At 38.9% G+C, this 19,813-nt stretch overlaps 1 protein-coding gene across 9 annotated transcripts in view; it reads left to right on the top strand.

Annotated features, from left to right (window-relative positions):
- The window catches only part of LOC102451547 (scavenger receptor cysteine-rich domain-containing protein DMBT1-like), a 28,140-nt gene extending 9,451 nt beyond the window's left edge, over positions 1–18,689 (top strand). For 3 of the 9 annotated variants that reach the window (XM_075935324.1, XM_075935320.1, XM_075935319.1), the window contains 16 exons: positions 570–587; positions 1,393–1,704; positions 2,434–2,463; positions 3,228–3,308; positions 4,189–4,206; positions 5,012–5,323; positions 6,052–6,081; positions 6,846–6,926; positions 8,537–8,848; positions 10,094–10,138; positions 11,865–12,018; positions 12,355–12,566; positions 13,564–13,736; positions 14,886–15,274; positions 16,336–16,607; positions 17,244–18,689. In XM_075935324.1, coding sequence (XP_075791439.1) covers positions 570–587; positions 1,393–1,704; positions 2,434–2,463; positions 3,228–3,308; positions 4,189–4,206; positions 5,012–5,323; positions 6,052–6,081; positions 6,846–6,926; positions 8,537–8,848; positions 10,094–10,138; positions 11,865–12,018; positions 12,355–12,566; positions 13,564–13,736; positions 14,886–15,274; positions 16,336–16,607; positions 17,244–17,425 — 2,621 coding nt within the window. In that variant the 3' untranslated portion in view covers positions 17,426–18,689. The remainder of the gene's footprint in view (positions 1–569; positions 588–1,392; positions 1,705–2,433; positions 2,464–3,227; positions 3,309–4,188; positions 4,207–5,011; positions 5,324–6,051; positions 6,082–6,845; positions 6,927–8,536; positions 8,849–10,093; positions 10,139–11,864; positions 12,019–12,354; positions 12,567–13,563; positions 13,737–14,885; positions 15,275–16,335; positions 16,608–17,243) is intronic. The other 6 variants (XM_075935321.1, XM_075935322.1, XM_075935323.1 and 3 more) reach the window with 6 other exon arrangements.
- Positions 18,690–19,813: the final 1,124 nt, after the last annotated feature.

Raw genomic sequence — 19,813 nt, 5'->3', positions numbered from 1 at the left:
ATTTGGAATTGCTCATCAAGCTCGGGATTTAAATATCCCGTGCTTGATTTGCATCTTCATGGCGGGTGCCATTTTTGAAATTTACAAGCCCGGAATAACTGCCCGCATCTATACGCGGCAGTAAAACGGGCGTTCGAAATAAAGCCCTATTTCAAACTACCTGTTATTCCTCCTGCAATGAGGTTTTACAGGTAGTTCGAAATAGGGCTTTATTTCGAATGCCCGTTTCTCTGCCGTGTATAGATGCGGGCATTTATTCTAAGCTTGTAAATTTCAAAAAAAAAAAAAAAAAAAAAAAAATGGCGCCCTGCTGGGAAGATTCAAATCAAGCATGGGATATTCAAATCCCGGGCTCGATTTACAATTCTGAATGCCTACATTTGCAACCTCATTCCGAAATAGGCTGCAAGTGTAGACATACCCTTTCTAATACTAGACAACATTGGATGTTCAAAAAATTTACATTTTCTGAAAAAAGTTACTGCAGTTAAAAGGGAAAATAAAAAAGGTTTCTAAAAGCCTAAGTATGTTGTACTGATAGAATGTTTGTTGTGTTTTCTTTTTTTCAGTTGGTAATGTGGGCGATGGTGAGTCTTTTTACATATATCATTTTTACATTTCTACATATTTTAATTTTCAGTGGTATGTAGTTAGCTAACATCTTTCTGTGTTCTGGCTTGGAAAACGACACCGACCTGTGAATGAGATTTTGATTGCAATGAAATTGAAACCCTGGAAATGTGAAGTGAGTTTCAGATGTGGGAAAAGAGGTTCAGAGTGCTGGACCCAAAAGTCTGCTATTCCTTCATGGAGAAAGCCCAGCAAATAGCACTATCTGAAGCAGCCAGGATAGCAGAAAACTCCCCAGTTTTGTGTTATGTGAAGGCTTAAATAACATCTCTGTACTCACTTTCTTCGTATCCTTCATGGGTTTTATGGACTTCTATCCTATGCCTCCTGAGTGGTCTTTTTTGGAAGTTGAACAGTCCCAGTCTCTGTAATTTCTCCTAATCTGGAAAATCTCTTATAACTCTAATTAATTTCTCATACTCTCTTTACTTTTTTCTGTGCATTTCGTCATGTTTGCTAACATATTTTTAGCTTTTCTGACTGCACATTGAACAAAGGTTTTCAAAGAACTATCCATTATGACAGATTTTTTCCTTGAGAGGTAACTGGTAGTTTAGATAACAACTTTTGAATACACATGTGAGAGAATTTTTCAAATGTTTTTTTCAATGTTAATCCGTATGTGTGATTTGGTCACAATCACTCCCAGTAATAAATTATTTTTCCATGTCTGCATCCATCACATCTCAATTGGCTCCATTGTTATGAAAGAGACAAACTACCAGTCATGTATTAATAATAATTGCTTTGCATCTGTTTAAGGGCTGGCCTTGAGACTGGTGAATTCAGCTAGCAGATGTGAAGGTCGTGTGGAAGTCTATTATAAAGGATCGTGGGGGACAGTGTGTGATGATTCCTGGGATCTCAGTGACGCAAATGTTGTGTGCAGGCAGCTTGGATGTGGATATGGTGTTGAAGCAAAGGGCAGTGCCTATTTTGGTCAAGGCTCAGGAAATATTGTCCTGGATGATGTAAACTGCAGAGGATGGGAAAACAGCCTGTGGAACTGTTCTCATGCAGGATGGCTCACTCATAACTGTGGTCATTCCGAGGATGCCGGTGTCATTTGTTCAGGTAAGCAGCCAAAGTTTGCTGGTGTCTTGCAGTTGAATGATTGGCATGAAAAATGCCATGTCTAAGATGTGATTGCACGTCACATTGCTGAGTTTACAAAATAAGAAATACAGTTAGTGGCACCGAATCCTGTAATGTAGAAACCACTTTCCCAGGTCCTCCAACTTTAGTTCCATGCTTCAAGTAGCCAGCCAGTTATTTCTCTGGTGAATGTGATTGTGGTAGCGCAGAATAAAAATACACCACAAAAATGGCATGCGGCAGGGAAGGAAGAAGCACCCACAATGGCCAAAACCTGAATATAACACTCTGAAGTTCATACGTGGTATGTAGGAAACCTAGATCTTCTTCCTGGGTCTGCCATGCCACTTCGCTTCTTTATGCCTCTGTTTCAGATAATTCAAAACATTTTATTTGAACAAAATTGTAATATTTAGGTTTGACTTCACCTGTTTTTATGCATTTGTGGTTATTAAAATATTAATAGTACTTTTGAAACAAAATTGTTTCATACGAAAAATGACATTTTAACTTGATTAAAAATAAACATTTCTCGTGAGGTGTTTGAAATTGTAATACATTTGAGCAATGAATTGAAAAGGCAGGAGTTGTTCAATGTTTTGGTGTTGCCAAATCTGTAGTTTTGGGGAAAAAATCTTTAGTCTAACAATTTTGCCCAGCTCCAGGATGTTAACTAAAGAAGCTGTAATTTCTCTTGTTTCCTCCTAGCAGCTGCTGGAAACACATCTCCGTCGACAGGTAATTCATCACTTGCATGATATCGCAGCTCTGATGACAGAACTACTGCCAGTAATAGGGCAGAAATAAGAATGGCTTGGCCTAGTATTGCCAGCTTTACTTCTCCCCTGCTGCCAACAGGGCTGGGCCCTCACTCAGCAGCCCCCTCAAGTTCTGGCATGGTATGGTGCTGCTGCCCACTCTTCCACACTGCTCCCATTAAGCCCCATGGAGAGGCTACCAAGCACTGTGCAGTGGCTCTGGGCAGCAGGGAGGAGATATGCCTCTTCCCAAGTTCCAGAGGTGCTGTGGCTAGCAAGAAAGGATCTCTTCTAGGCATCCCCAGCATGGAATTGCCCCATGTGGAAAGAGGGGTCCCTTGCAGCTGGGGCAGCATTGCACCTTGGCCAGCAGTGAAACAGCTAGTACAGCAGGTCCAGGTTCTTGGCAGAGGAACCTCAGGGATCTGTGGGCTGAGACACCTCATGCTTCTGTCCCGGAAGCCAGATCTGCTGGCCGCTTCAAGCGTGCAGCACGATGTCCTGCATCGTGCAGGCACAGCGCAGCCTGCCTTGGCTCCAGCGACAATGGGCTGGCCATGGAAGGTTCAGGAAAGAAGAACCTCAATGTATGCCGCAATAATTATCAAAATAAAAGCTTCCCAAGAAAGTAATTTACATTTTTAATAATGGTTAATGCAAGAATGTGTATTTATTAAGCAATAAAACCATCAATTCTTCCCTCCTTACTAATGTAGCCTCTAATTTTGTCTTTGTTTTCTCAAGGGAGCCAAACACCTATTTATGAAACTTCGACACTCGTTCCTGACATTACTAGGACAATACAGCCATTATTTACCACCACTTGTAAGCTCCGTTTTCTTCTTGATTTGCTAAAATTGTATCTATTTTATATTGTACCCACCTGCTGAAAATAGGGAATAGAGTTTTACAGTTTAATGATCACTTTCTTTGACAAATGAATGTAGTCAGTGAAGAAAGCAGTGGATGCCATGTATCTGGACTTTGACCTTTAGTGAAAGAACATCCTGCCACTTCGTGAGGGAACATCATGCGTGCGGTTCTGTGGCCCATAGAGTTCAGTTTCTGTATGAAGTTTTTTCTAGTCTATTTGGGTATGTCTATACTTGCAGCCTATTTCGGAATAGGGCTAAAAACATAGGCATTTGGAATTGCTCATCAAGCTCGGGATTTAAATATCCCGTGCTTGATTTGCATCTTCATGGCGGGTGCCATTTTTGAAATTTACAAGCCCGGAATAACTGCCCGCATCTATACGCGGCAGTAAAACGGGCGTTCGAAATAAAGCCCTATTTCAAACTACCTGTTATTCCTCCTGCAATGAGGTTTTACAGGTAGTTCGAAATAGGGCTTTATTTCGAATGCCCGTTTCTCTGCCGTGTATAGATGCGGGCATTTATTCTAAGCTTGTAAATTTCAAAAAAAAAAAAAAAAAATGGCGCCCTGCTGGGAAGATTCAAATCAAGCATGGGATATTCAAATCCCGGGCTCGATTTACAATTCTGAATGCCTACATTTGCAACCTCATTCCGAAATAGGCTGCAAGTGTAGACATACCCTTTCTAATACTCGACAACATTGGATGTTCAAAAAATTTACATTTTCTGAAAAAAGTTACTACAGTTAAAAGGGAAAATAAAAAAGGTTTCTAAAAGCCTAAGTATGTTGTACTGATAGAATGTTTGTTGTGTTTTCTTTTTTTCAGTTGGTAATGTGGGCGATGGTGAGTCTTTTTACATATATCATTTTTACATTTCTACATATTTTAATTTTCAGTGGTATGTAGTTAGCTAACATCTTTCTGTGTTCTGGCTTGGAAAACGACACCGACCTGTGAATGAGATTTTGATTGCAATGAAATTGAAACCCTGGAAATGTGAAGTGAGTTTCAGATGTGGGAAAAGAGGTTCAGAGTGCTGGACCCAAAAGTCTGCTATTCCTTCATGGAGAAAGCCCAGCAAATAGCACTATCTGAAGCAGCCAGGATAGCAGAAAACTCCCCAGTTTTGTGTTATGTGAAGGCTTAAATAACATCTCTGTACTCACTTTCTTCGTATCCTTCATGGGTTTTATGGACTTCTATCCTATGCCTCCTGAGTGGTCTTTTTTGGAAGTTGAACAGTCCCAGTCTCTGTAATTTCTCCTGATCAGGAAAATCTCTTATAACTCTAATTAATTTCTCATACTCTCTTTACTTTTTTCTGTGCATTTCGTCATGTTTGCTAACATATTTTTAGCTTTTCTGACTGCACATTGAACGAAGGTTTTCAAAGAACTATCCATTATGACAGATTTTTTCCTTGAGAGGTAACTGGTAGTTTAGATGACAACTTTTGAATACACATGTGAGAGAATTTTTCAAATGTTTTTTTCAATGTTAATCCGTATGTGTGATTTGGTCACAATCACTCCCAGTAATAAATTATTTTTCCATGTCTGCATCCATCACATCTCAATTGGCTCCATTGTTATGAAAGAGACAAACTACCAGTCATGTATTAATAATAATTGCTTTGCATCTGTTTAAGGGCTGGCCTTGAGACTGGTGAATTCAGCTAGCAGATGTGAAGGTCGTGTGGAAGTCTATTATAAAGGATCGTGGGGGACAGTGTGTGATGATTCCTGGGATCTCAGTGACGCAAATGTTGTGTGCAGGCAGCTTGGATGTGGATATGGTGTTGAAGCAAAGGGCAGTGCCTATTTTGGTCAAGGCTCAGGAAATATTGTCCTGGATGATGTAAACTGCAGAGGATGGGAAAACAGCCTGTGGAACTGTTCTCATGCAGGATGGCTCACTCATAACTGTGGTCATTCCGAGGATGCCGGTGTCATTTGTTCAGGTAAGCAGCCAAAGTTTGCTGGTGTCTTGCAGTTGAATGATTGGCATGAAAAATGCCATGTCTAAGATGTGATTGCACGTCACATTGCTGAGTTTACAAAATAAGAAATACAGTTAGTGGCACTGAATCCTGTAATGTAGAAACCACTTTCCCAGGTCCTCCAACTTTAGTTCCATGCTTCAAGTAGCCAGCCAGTTATTTCTCTGGTGAATGTGATTGTGGTAGTGCAGAATAAAAATACACCACAAAAATGGCATGCGGCAGGGAAGGAAGAAGCACCCACAATGGCCAAAACCTGAATATAACACTCTGAAGTTCATACGTGCTATGTAGGAAACCTAAATCTTCTTCCTGTGTCTGCCATGCCACTTCGCTTCTTTATGCCTCTGTTTCAGATAATTCAAAACATTTTATTTGAACAAAATTGTAATATTTAGGTTTGACTTCACCTGTTTTTATGCATTTGTGGTTATTAAAATATTAATAGTACTTTTGAAACAAAATGGTTTCATACAAAAATGACATTTTAACTTGATTAAAAATAAACATTTCTCGTGAGGTGTTTGAAATTGTAATACATTTGAGCAATGAATTGAAAAGGCAGGAGTTGTTCAATGTTTTGGTGTTGCCAAATCTGTAGTTTTGGGGAAAAAATCTTTAGTCTAACAATTTTGCCCAGCTCCAGGATGTTAACTAAAGAAGCTATAATTTCTCTTGTTTCCTCCTAGCAGCTGCTGGAAACACATCTCTGTCGACAGGTAATTCATCACTTGCATGATATCGCAGCTCTGATGACAGAACTACTGCCAGTAATAGGGCCGAAATAAGAATGGCATGGCCTAGTATTGCCAGCTTTACTTCTCCCCTGCTGCCAACAGGGCTGGGCCCTCACTCAGCAGCCCCCTCAAGCTCTGGCATGGTATGGTGCTGCTGCCCACTCTTCCACACTGCTCCCATTAAGCCCCATGGAGAGGCTACGAAGCACTGTGCAGTGGCTCTGGGCAGCAGGGAGGAGATATGCCTCTTCCCAAGTTCCAGAGGTGCTGTGGCCAGCAAGAAAGGATCTCTTCTAGGCATCCCCAGCATGGAATTGCCCCATGTGGAAAGAGGGGCCCCTTGCAGCTGGGGCAGCACTGCACCTTGGCCAGCAGTGAAACAGCTAGTACAGCAGGTCCAGGTTCTTGGCAGAGGAACCTCAGGGATCTGTGGGCTGAGAGACCTCATGACCCCTCTCCACAAGCCAGATCTGCTGGCCGCTTCAAGAGTGCAGCACGATGTCCTGCATCGTGCAGGCACAACGCAGCCTGCCTCGGCACCAGTGACAAGGGGCTGCCCATGGAAGATTCAGGAAAGAAGAAATTCAATGTATGCCGCAATAATGATCAAAATAAAAGCTTCCCAAGAAAGTAATTTACATTTTTAATAATGGTTAATGCAAGAATGTGTATTTATTAAGCAATAAAACCACCAATTCTTCCCTCCTTACTAATGTAGCCTCTAATTTTGTCTTTGTTTTCTCAAGGGAGCCCAACACCTATTTATGAAACTTCGACACTCGTTCCTGGCATTACTAGAAGTACACAGCCATTATTTACCACCACTTGTAAGCTCCGATTTATTCTTGATTTACTAAAATTGTATCTATTTTATATTGTACCCACCTGCTGAAAATAGAGAATAGAGTTTTACAGTTTAATGATCAGTTTCTATGACGAATGAATGTAGTCAGTGAAGAAAGCAGTGTATGCCATGTATCTGCACTCAGATGTAAGGCATCTGACCTGTGTCTCAGAAATATTCGTTGGCCACATCAGTTAGTATTATCCTGGGTCTAAATATTATCACATGGCTGAAAAACAGAATGATGAATGCCTGAGGAAGTATCATGATATGCAACAATGTTTCCACTTTTACAATAGTGATCACAGAGTTTTTGCAGAAACTTATGCCTGAGGAGGGTTTCAGATGCAGCAGGAATAAAAAATCAGAGCTGCTCTGATATTCTCCAGCCAGTCTGGAAGCAGCCGTTCTTCTTGGAAGATAATGTAGTCAAAGAACAACCTGCCCGTTGTCAGGGAGCACCATGAGTGCGATTCTGTGGCCCACACAGTTCAGTTTCTGTATGAAGTTTTTTCTAGTCCTCTTTCTAATACCAGAGAACATTGGATGTTCAAAAAATTTACATTTTCTGAAAAAAGTTACTGCAGTTAAAAGGGAAAATAAAAAAGGTTTCTAAAAGCCTAAGTATGTCGTACTGATAGAATGTGTGTTGTGTTTTCTTTTTTTTTTCAGTTGGTAATGCGGGCGATTGTGAGTCTGTTTACATATATTATATTTACATTTCTACATATTTTAATTGACAGCGGTATGTAGTTAGCTAACGTCTTTCTGTGTTCTGGCTTGGAAAACGATGCTGACCTGTGAATTAAATTTTGATTGCAATGAAATTGAAACCTTGGAAAGGTGAAATGAATTTCAGGTGTGGGAAAAGTGGTTCAGAGTGCTGGACCCCAAAGTCTGCTATTCATTCATGAAGCCCAGCAAAGAGCACTACGAGAAGCAGCCATGATAGCAGAAAACTCCCCAGTTTTGTGTTATGTGAAGGCTTAAATAACATCTCTGTACTCACTTTCTTCGTATCCTTCATGGTTTTTATGGACCTCTATCCTACGTCTCCTAAGTGGTCTTTTTTGGAAGTTGAACAGTCTCTGTCTTTGTAATTTCTCCTGATCAGGAAAATCTCTTATAACTCTAATTAATTTATCATACTCTCTGTACTTTTTCTTATACATCCTTTTAGAAATGTCATGACCTGAATTAGAACCCATTTCACAATGTGGCTATGACATGGATTTTATTGCAGCATTGGGATATTTTCTATGCCCTCCGTCATGTGTGCTAACATATTTTTAATTTTTCTGACTGCCATTGCACATTGAACACAAGTTTTCAAAGAACAACCCATGATGACATCATGGTTTTTTCCTTGAGACATAACAGGTAGTTTAGATGACAACTTTTGTACACACGTGAGAGACGTTTTCAAATGTGTTTTTAATGTTAATCCAAATGTGTGATTTGATCACAGTTACTCCCAGCAGTAAAATTATTGTTTCCTGCCTGCATCAAATACATCTCAGTTGCCTCCACATTATGAAAAAGAGGAAAACTACAGCTTGTGTACTACTACTCATTGTTTTGCATCTGTTTTAGGGCTGGCCTTGAGACTGGTGAATTCATCCAACAGATGTGACGGTCGTGTGGAAGTCTATTATAAAGGATCGTGGGGGACAGTGTGTGATGATTCTTGGGATCTCAATGACGCAAATGTTGTGTGCAGGCAGCTTGGATGTGGATATGGTGTTGAAGCAAAGGGCAGTGCCTATTTTGGTCAAGGCTCAGGAAATATTGTCCTGGATGATGTAAACTGCAGCGGATGGGAAAACAGACTGTGGGACTGCCCTCATAGAGGATGGCTCAATCATAACTGTGGTCATTCTGAGGATGCTGGTGTCATCTGTTCAGGTAAGTAGCCAGAGTTTGCTGGTTTCTTGCAGGTGAATGATTGGCATGAAAAACGCCATGTCTAAGATGTGTTTGAACATCTGAGATTACAGAATCTGAAATACAGTTTGTGGCATCGAATCCTTCCTACATCCTCAAACTTTAGTTCCATGCTTCAAGTAGTCAGTCAGTTATTTCTCTGGTGAATGTGATTGTGGTTGCATAGAATAAATATATCCAATATGTTTTTGCCCAGCACCAAGACGTTAATAAATTAAATTTTAATTTCTCATGTTTGTTCTTCGTAGTTGCTGGATACACATCTCAATCCCTAGGTAACCCATCACTTGCATGTTATCCATGATCAAATAACATTTGAATATGCTGAAATGCATGTCAAGATCACTGCTGAAATGTATTATAGGCAGAGCATGCAGTACCACTTGTAGCTGAGGTGGCCTAAGACTTTCCATGATAAAACCCAAATTTTAGATGCTTCTTACTTTAACAAAATTCAACCATTAAGGCTGAAATACATTTGTGCCAGAGACTGGTGTATTTTGGCAGGTTTCAGCTGAAACATTTCAATTGTTCCACAAATAAGATTGGAGAGGACATGTTGTTTTGCCCAAGTTAAAGAAATTTTACCAGCTATTTCACTGAAGAGCTTCAATCTTCCCATGTTTAGGTGTGGGGATTTGGAGTTTGGCAGAATGGACAAGTATATTACCATTCCTGTGTAAAGTCACCAGAGGTCTTTAGTTGTGCTTTTGTTCTCTTTCCATAGGAGCACCAGGATCCACTACATCATTGACCTATGGTTTTATAGTGTAATTGACACATGAATGGAAATGAGAAAATTGAATAGCAATAGAAAGGGCAAATTTCAAATGTGGTACGGGCAATAAATATTTTTCAGCACATGTGTTGAACTACACAGGGCCATTACACAGTCTTGCTCTTGCATCCCGTACCCTCAGAACTCGGTTATCCTTTCTGCCAAGCATCTAAATAAGTCATTTCCCAGGAGACAGTCAATAATACTATTCTTATTCACGATGACTCTCTCATAACTGTGGTCATTCTATAGATGCCAATGTCATCTGTTCAGGGAAATACTGATTGGAGGTAGCTTGAAAAAATTCTTACAGTTGTTTCACTGAAGAGATCTCGTGCCTCCATGTTTTGCTAAAAGGGGTGTGCATTTCTCCATTCTCATGAGAAATTACCAGATATCCTTAGTTATGCTTGTGTTTTCTTCCTCAGAAACTCTGCAATCCACTACATCATTGCCCTGGTACACAACCACTGGTAAGTACTACTTGTTCTGGCTTCACTAAATATTTCTGTGTTGCAGGATTCTTTGCTTGTGTTCTGCCAGCCTCCTAACCCCTGTCACAATTGCATGCGCCCCCTGTGATTCTGAGGAAGAGAGGAGAACATGCATGTCAGTCACCATATACAGCTATTGGCATGTGGTATGATTAAGTTGCTAAATTACATGAGTGCAGAGTGGGAAATAAAAACAAGATATTTGACTCCCAGGCCATGTCTACACTACAAAACTATTTCAAAATTAATAAATTTGCCTTAAAAATTCCTGATTTCACAAATTTGAACTAGTGAGTCCATACTATGGGGAAGCCTTGAAATTAGTTCGACGCAGGCTCTGTTAATGTGGATGCACTACCTCAGACTTAGAGTCCCAGGAAGCATTGGGGAGTAATTAGTTCAAATTACTCTGTGGAGTAATTATTTCAAAATAGTGGCACCAGAGCATCCACATTACCATTATTTTGAAATAACTATTTTGGAATTAGCGTTATTCCTGATGAAAAGCAGGAGTACAGATTTTGAATTCCATGGCCCATTATTTCAAAATAACGGGCTTGGTAGTATGGATGCTTCACTTATAAATTCAGCCTTTGTGGAGGGTGGTTATTTTGAAATAAATTCCTCGTGTAGACCAGAGACCAGTCTCCATGCCATTTCCATTATACCATGCTTCCTTCATTTTTGCTTCCTGTTCAGTGCTTACCCTTTTGTCAAGAGTCTGTGACTGCAAAACAAGAATTCTGGTCTGGAAAATAATTCTGAGGATCTAAAATTTGTTTTCATTCTTCATGGGAACAAAAATCAAATCCTGTTTTTTTTATATATGTGTGTGTGTGTGTGTATCCCTCCTTAAAATAATGACTTTTCTAGCTCTTCTCCTTTTTGTGTGTTCCCCAGGGACAAAATTGAGATGGACTGTATTAGCTGCATGGGTACTTCTACACTTACTCCCTAGTTCGAACTAGGGATGCAAATGTAGGTGACCGAAATTGCTAATGAAGCTGGGATTTAAATATCCCATGCTTCATTAGCATGATCTATCCAGCACGTTACTCTGCTCAACAGCTGTTTCAAAAGTGAAAGTGCGCACCAAGATGTGTTAGTAGGAACCAAACCCTTTGGTTCGAACTAACATTACTCCTCATTTTGTGAATAATGTGCCAGCGAGATCATGCTAATGAAGCACGGGATATTTAAATCCCCGCTTCATTAGCAATTTCAGTCACCTACATTTACATCCCTAGTTCAAACTAGGGAGCAAGTGTAGACGTACCCTATGTCATTTAAAGCTCTGCATTAAGTAAAAATGGTGATGTTCCAAAGTTGATTGCTGATGCTATTTTCATTCAGACTGTACTTTTTGTCTCCAGTGTACCAGATCATTTTTCAAAAACTTATTTCTAACATGTATTATGAACATAACATAATCAAAGGAAAAAAATCATAATATTTTTTCCCTGAACATTTTGTTTGGCCCATGGTTTCTGCTTTTAGCTCTATCCATTTAATGCCCAATCTTAAGAGGTGCTGAGAACTAAATCAGACTGAGTGTGATCTGCTGCTCTCAAGATCCAATGTTTTTCTAATGAGTTTTTTTAAATCTTCAATAGATTTTATCCCTGCCCCTTATATCATACACAAATATATGCAAAAGTAAATATAAAAGGCTCATATGTATTTTTTCTTCTGACATTTTATTCAGCAGCAAGATATACTTGTGGTGGTGTCCTTCAATATTCATCTGGGTCATTTCATAGCCCGTTCTATCCTGGAAATTATCCAAACAATGCAGATTGTGTGTGGGAAATAGAAGCAGAGAACAATTACCGTGTAACACTTTCGTTTAGCCAGATCTCGTAAGTAAATCACTAGTTTCATGGACAGTTCATGGGTTCATAGTCATGTTTTCAGATTGGTACCCTTTGCATTTGAATAACATTTCTCAGCAGGGTTTAACAGTTCTAAGTAATGGGTAAACCTAAAATGAAAATTGCATGAATGGAGTAGTATTTGTTGTTACTTGTTGAGTCCTAACAAAGTGGCTGGTACCACACAAGATGTGCAATGAAGACTCTGTCACAAACACCTTGCAGTCTGAAGGGTTTAATCTGAGATTTCTGTGTTGCTTTGTGATGAATACCTAAATAGGAGTTTACAAAATAGTTTACAAAATACTCATGTTTATTCCCTAGGACAGAAGGTGGTAACTGCCAATATGATTATATTGAGATATATGATGGACCACTCTACACTTCTCCTTTATTGGGGAAAATTTGTTATGGCTCCTATCTCACATATACATCATCCTCAAACTTGATGACAGTTCGATTTCACAGTGACTCGAGTGTCACAAACAGAGGGTTTCGCGCTGACTACTACATCATTTCAGCAAATCAGGATACTAGTAAGTTCATTTTTAATACAGAACTTTGCTTTCCAGCAGACAAGTCTATTTTGTTATTTGTTAAATAACCACTGATTAATGTTCAACCACCTCGGTATAATACCACTCATTGTCATCTTTCACAGTGTGTGTTCATTGGCCTTTTGGTTTCAGATAATAGTTTGATTTTGTTTAAATAGAAAGCTATTCATTTCTATTATCAAATTATTTTTGGACATTTTTTCTGATAGTCAGCCTAAATCTACTTTTTCATCACCTCATCTCAGTACTCTTACTTATGGTCCCTTGTACAATTTAATGATTATTTTTTGGTCTGATCCTAGCTCTGACACAGACAAAATTCTCATTGAAATCACCCCTCTTCATACAACATGAGTCAATTTCATGTTCTCCCCTCAACTCATTAGTTATTATTTATCGGTGCTCAGTGGTATTTAGCTCTTCACTGATACATGTTCAGTATTAGAATTATTTACCTCTAGATTCATTCCTTGCACTTTCCCAGTTTTTAGTGCTCTTCTCTGAATCTTCTGCAATGTGTCCATATCTTTTGCTTCAGAGGTCCCCTCATATGATCTTGAACTCCTTTCACAGCCTTTCAAAGTCTGATCTTTAAGTCCTCATTCAAATGAAACTCCTTTTCAATGTGCCTTTTGCTTACTAAGAGACTATACAGAATCCAGTCCCTATTGAATCACTATCACTTTGATGCAATGCATGATCCTTATCACTGATGATGGACTCGCTCTAATCAAAATAATCAAAATAATTTGCAGGTTTTCTTAGTGATAGTAACCCACAGCCTAAACCAGAAGCCCCTGGTGCATAAATTGATAATTAAGACAGAAGAGAGGTGAAATATTGTGGTATGGCTTATGAACACCTTCTCCTGAGCCCCATCATACACACAGAATAGGTAGCAGCATATATATTAGTAACAACATTTAATTTTTATATGCCTGAATCACTCATAATATGTGTTTTATCCAACCACCAGCTCTTCAGTGCATGCCAGAATACATGCACGCAGTTGTTAACAGAGCCTATCTTCAATCACAAGGCTATGCTTCAGAGAATGTCAGCTTGAATGATCCTTTTTGTAAACCAAAGATTACAACAAGCTATATTACATTCAACATACCATACAATGGCTGTGGCACAAGGCGAGAGGTATGAAGTTGAATATTTAGCAAGTAGTTTGAATACGGGTCTGTGCAAAACTACACAATTCATGTTGAAAAGGGTCATGAACAGAAACCTGCTCTGTGATTCACAGGAGTTATAAGTGAACTAATGACTGCAGTGTCAGATGCGGTAACCACTCCTTCCCCTTTCTGCAGGGAACACCTCAATTGTTGTAGCTTGATTTTATGGGGAATATTTTGGGCCAGGGCAGATATATGAACAACCTCAATCAATGTTGACAGATTTTTTTCCCATCATGAGCTGATGTTCTTGAACAGTAATAAAACTTAGGCTTCAGTTCAGCAGGGTACTTACACACGTCTACTTTAAAGTATTCACTTCAGTAGCACTTCTCATGTGCATTAAGTTCGATACAAGATTAAACACCTTAGGGTGTATCTACACAGCAGCATTATTTTGGAATAACAGTCATTGTTCTGAAATACCAATAAGAGCATCTACACAGCAATTCTGTTACTTTGAAATAAATTCAAAATAACGGACAACTTATTCCTACTTCTGTAAATCTCATTCCACAAGGAATAATGCCATTCAGAAATAGCTATTTCAGAATAGCAGTAGTGCGGACACTCGACTGTTTCAAAACAGCTCCCTTCCAGGGCCATTCAAACTAATTACTCCCAAGTACCTCCTGGGGCTCTAAATTGAGGTAGTGCATCCACATTAGGGAAGGCTGCCTCAGACTTATTTTGAGGCTTCCCTGCAGTGTAGATGCGCTACTTCAAAATAAGCTATTTTGGACTATTTCTTCCTGAATATCTTATTTTGAAATAAGTATGCAGTGTAGATGTACCCTTACTGAATCAGGACCTTAGTGCATTTCATAGTCAAACTTTGTACTAATGTTAAACAGCTTGCCTGTATTTGGGTTAAATGAAAATATTTTTCACATCTCAGTGTAATCACAGTATCCCACAGCCTACAATGTTCTTTTAAATGTCTTGTGGACGGAAAGGATCAAAGTCACATTTATTTGAAAATACTTCCAGGGGATGCTTTTAAAATGTATATTGTTCTATCGGTTCACCAAAAGCTTAGTAAATATCATGGTAATTGTGGTCTCAGGAAACATGTGACTGTATTAGATAATTCAATATTTAATGTGCCATACAGGGGAACAACAATACTATCATGTATTCCAACTTGATCAAAGCAACTTCTTCTGGTTATGTAATCAAAAGGCAAAAAGATCTTCACTTGCACATCATCTGTAAAATGCTCCAAAACACATGGAAAGAAATAATGTATGTTGCTAGGGATACTAAGGAGGTCAATGAAACGCAGTACAGTAGATATGATGTGAACATGTCATTTTACGAATCATCGTCCTTCTCACGGCCAGTGTATGAGTCTCCGTACTACGTTGAGCTGAACCAGAATTTATTCCTTCAAGCTTCAATTCACAGCTCTGACCGAAATCTGGTGTTGTTTTTGGACACTTGTATTGCATCACCTGATCCCAATGATTTTACAACAATAACCTATGATATCATCAGGAGTGGGTAAGGACTTTCTCAACAATGGCTTACAATAAATCTGTGCATGCAATTCTGTATCTGTTCTGTACAGAATAATCTGAAGAGGGACAATGCAAATTGATTTCACTTCCCCGTATCAATAAACTTAAAAGAACTGTTTTGGCCAATCTTGTCAAGAAATGAGTCATAGCAATAGAAATGATGTTAAGGCCATGCAATCATGAAAGAGTGATTACACTCAAACCTGTTATGTAGTAACTAGGGAGGTGAATTCTGTTATGATGTAAGCAGGTTTTATCACAAACTCCATTGAGATTAATGAATTTTTGCCTTCCTACATCAAGATTGAATTCAGCCTCAAATAGATTGTCTATAGAATTCAACTGTGTATTTTCAAAATATTGTGTTTTTTAAATATTCATTCTTTATGTTGTCCAAATTTTGTACTGTATTTCAATGCTTGATTCAAATGTATGTTTTGCAAGTGACACTGAATTTTAATTTTAAGAGCTCTTTCACAAAAAGGCTTCTTCCTCATAGAATGAAGATTACTAATTGCGCAAAAAGCCCTCTGTTCTTTCAATTTACTGTCGAAAGAATGTGCTTGCAGTGTGGACGTAACTCAAGCTTTGTTGGAAAAATGGCTATTTTTCCCACAAAACTGTGTAGTCTAGATATAGCCCTAGAGATATAAATAAGCAGCTCTGGGCTCTTTCCATCGATTAATGGTTTCTTGGTGACTCCTTTGCAACTTGACTGTCCTGAGCCCTGATTGTACAAAAAGACTTATGCACAAAGTTAACTTCAAGCATGTGATTTCAATAAAACAACTCACACCCTTAGGCATGTACATACAATTTTAGCTGAATCAGGAAAAAGAATATTGCATGTTTTGCTTTCAGACAAGTCACTGCTACTATTTTAAAATCTTTCATTTTCTAGTCTTACTATAAATACATATTTTTCTCCCTTCCTGTTGTTAATGCATTGTTAAATTATTCGGATCTTTGTATATACGGCATGCTCGATATCAGCAATTTATTTTTGAGGCATAAAGATTAATTTTCTTTCTTTCTTTATTGTAGGTGCATTAGAGATCCTACCTACAATACATACTATTCACCTTACAGCTCCACCATACGGTTCAAATTCAATGCCTTCAGGTTTCTTAACAAACATTCATCAGTTTATCTGCAGTGTAAAATGGTGGTGTGCCAGATATATGATTATTCTTCCCGATGCTACCAGGGCTGTGTACCCAGGTCCAAGAGAGATACAAGCTCTCACCAAGAAAAGGTGGATGTTGTTGTTGGGCCAATTCAGCTTCAGAAAGATGGTATCCAGAACAGGAATGCTGGTAAATGCAAATAATCTCATGTGTTAGTATAAGTGTCTGTAAATCACTTTTCATTTCACAAAATCTGTGCATGTCTGTTTGCATTTGATATTTTATTATCGATGGCTCCACTATAAACATCAGGAGTCTGTGTATTGACTAATATCATCTAGGTTAGCTCATTATTTCATACATTTCTGGATTGATCATTTTAATCTGCAGAGCTCAAAAATGCTAACTGAATCATTTATTTAGGAAGAAAGAGGAGATGCAATCCATCTCCTTATCATAGCGTCATTGATTTAATTATCACCATTTGTTCAATCATTGTGATTGGCATGTCTAGTCTTTAAAGTCTCCAATAAAGTGAATCCTCAACCATCCTTGAAAAATTGATCCACTCCCTAACTCTTCTACTAGTTATATTTTCTTAGTATTGAACCTAAAATGACCCTGCTGTAGTTCATGAAATTGTCTTTACTAATACAAAGATGGATTGATGTTCACAATGACATGTGTGTAATAGAGTGAAATTGATTTATTTACTGACTTGGTCTTGAATGTAACATTTTAAATGTAAGTTCTCTTATCCTGAGACCTTTGGCCATAACTAGAACAGAGTATAGAATATAACAACCTCTCTCTCTTCATTCACAGGGCTGGACAATTCTGAACATCAGGAACGCATGGATTCCCACCGTTCACTTACTGCTACTGCTGATCATTTCCAGACTCCATTTATTGTTATGATTGTGGTGCTTGCAGCTGCTGTTTTCACTCTTCTTGGGTTACTTCTGAACAGTAAACTCAGGAAAGAGGTTCCATACCAGTTGATGTGAGATGCTAAAGGCACCAGCGTCTGGAGGCCAGTGCTATCTCAGAGCATATACCTAATAATTCAGTTTCTAGCCTTTGCACTTATTATATTTTATATGGTGATTTGTGCTTCAAAAATGAAGTAGGAACCCCATTGCTGTAATGAGGCTACTCTCTGAGCTCTGGTAAATTCAGGCTAGTGCTGGGCCTGAGATTAAAACACCCAAATAACATGGAAAGTTAAGAAGTCCCAACTCCTCAGCCTGATGCCATTTCCAGCAATTGACTGAATCAACTCCCTCCTCTCAGTCTAGAATGAGACTCTGCAGCTCAGGACTATGTCTAGTCTATGCCATAGTTTTCATGGTATTCTGCAACAAAATTCAACAAAGTAACTCATGTAATAACTACAATATAAAAATATGTATGAAGGAAAAATGGTACGGAGAGTTGAGCATTAGCCTAAGATGTGAGCTATGGTGTCACCTCAAACAGCTTGTGTGGCTTGGATGAGTTAGTCTGGGCCTTAGTTCCCTATCTGTTAGATGGGGATAACAACACTTCACTTCCTCTCAGAGCTGTCGAGTTAAGATTGTGAGCTGCTCGGCTATTACCATGACAGGGGATTATAGAAGTACCTCAGATCGATAATACTGTGATTTGGTAACTTTATACATTACAAGAACACTCTGATTTGTGTTTTTTATGTTTCATGCATATCAGGCACATTCAGTCACTGCTGATCATCAAGATATTTGAATGTCAGTGCAAATTTTCTCCTTCATAGTCCTCCTTTCATGGCCAGTGTACAGCATCTAACACTTCAAATATTCTGACATGGAAATTATGGTGAAGAGATGGGATAAAATCTAATGTGGCAGCACCAAATGATCCAAGGTGGTTATGTAGAAGAAAGTATTTTCATTTAGTAATCAGCCATGCCTTTAAAGGAAATACAGAAAGCATACATCCACTTATAGCTGGAGCTGCAAAAACATCTTGTTTCAGATGATCCTGAGCATTGCTCTCTAAGATGTAGATGTAGTTTCTCTTTGAGACACATTTCATAGATTGTAGTAATCTGTAAAATGGGATGACTTCCAGTCTAAATGAATTTCACAGATGAATATGGCATTTGAAACCAGAAGTGGAAGTATGTACAAAGCAATATTTCTGTTGGTGTACTTTCAAATAAAATGTCTATGCATCTGAGCTCTGAATTAATGCTTCTGTCATAAAGATATATAAAGATGAATTTGTGCTTTTGTTTTTTTCCATTTCCAAAACAGGGAGGGTAAAATCAGTATGTACGCTTAAATAGCCTTTTATAAGGAAATGAGATATTTATGCCTTTATCCAGTATAAAATATCATGGAAACTCTGGGTTTAAGAAAACAATTATTACAATGTGTGTCTGATCTTTGACTCAGAAATTTTCTCTCTCCAAATTTATCTGTCATCTTTCCAAGTGTGAAAAACAAAACCTCAACATTGAGGCTGTGTCTAGACTGGCCAGTTTTTCTGGAAAATCAGCCACTTTTCCGGAAAAACTTGCCAGCTGTCTACACTGGCCACTTGAATTTCCGCAAAAGCACTGACGATCTCATGTACGATTGTCAGTGTTCTTGCGGAAATACTATGCTGCTCCCATTCGGGCAAAAGTCCTTTTGCGCAAAAGGGCCAGTATAGACAGCTCAGCTTTGTTTTCTGCAAAAAAGCCCTGATCGCAAAAATGGCGATTGGGGCTTTTTTGCGGAAAAGCGTGTCTAGATTGGCACGGACGCTTTTCTGCAAAAAGTGCTTTTGCGGAAAAGCGTCCGTGCCAATCTAGATGCTCTTTTCCGAAAATGCTTTTAACAGAAAACTTTTCCGTTAAAACCATTACCGGAAAATCATGACAGTCTAGACGTAGCCTGAGACTACAGGGGGTAGAGTAGCCTATTGCAGCTCCCTTATCCTGAGGCTCACCTTATAATACACCAACAGCTTATGCCCCCAATAGAATCATTCATGTGTAAAGGATCACTGGAGCATATTGGTACTCTGGCTGTGCCAATCTCACCCTTTCTGTGCCTCAAAGGCAGGTTGCAAGGACAATACCATAGCAGCTCGTTATACCAGCTCTACAACAGACTAGACCCACACCAAATGAATCATTAACTAGGGATAGCCAGCAACTTTCCAGCACTACAGTGTGATGAGAACTTTGGGGAGATTCTGATCCATTTTTTAAAAGTTATTTTCTGTAGAGTAGTTGGCCTGAAAACATGTAGGCTACGTATACACTGGCATGATTTTCCGGAAATGCTTTTAATGGAAAAGTTTTCCGTTAAAAAAGCACTTTTTGCAGAAAAGCGTCTGTGGCCAATCTAGACACGCTTTTCCGCAAAAAAGCCCCGATCGCCATTTTC

The sequence above is a fragment of the Pelodiscus sinensis genome, chromosome 8 (genome assembly GCF_049634645.1).
Source record: "Pelodiscus sinensis isolate JC-2024 chromosome 8, ASM4963464v1, whole genome shotgun sequence".
Classification (NCBI taxonomy): Eukaryota; Metazoa; Chordata; order Testudines; family Trionychidae; genus Pelodiscus; species Pelodiscus sinensis.
The sequence above is the reverse complement of the archived record's forward strand: the minus strand, read 5'-3'. Positions and strand labels throughout refer to the sequence as shown.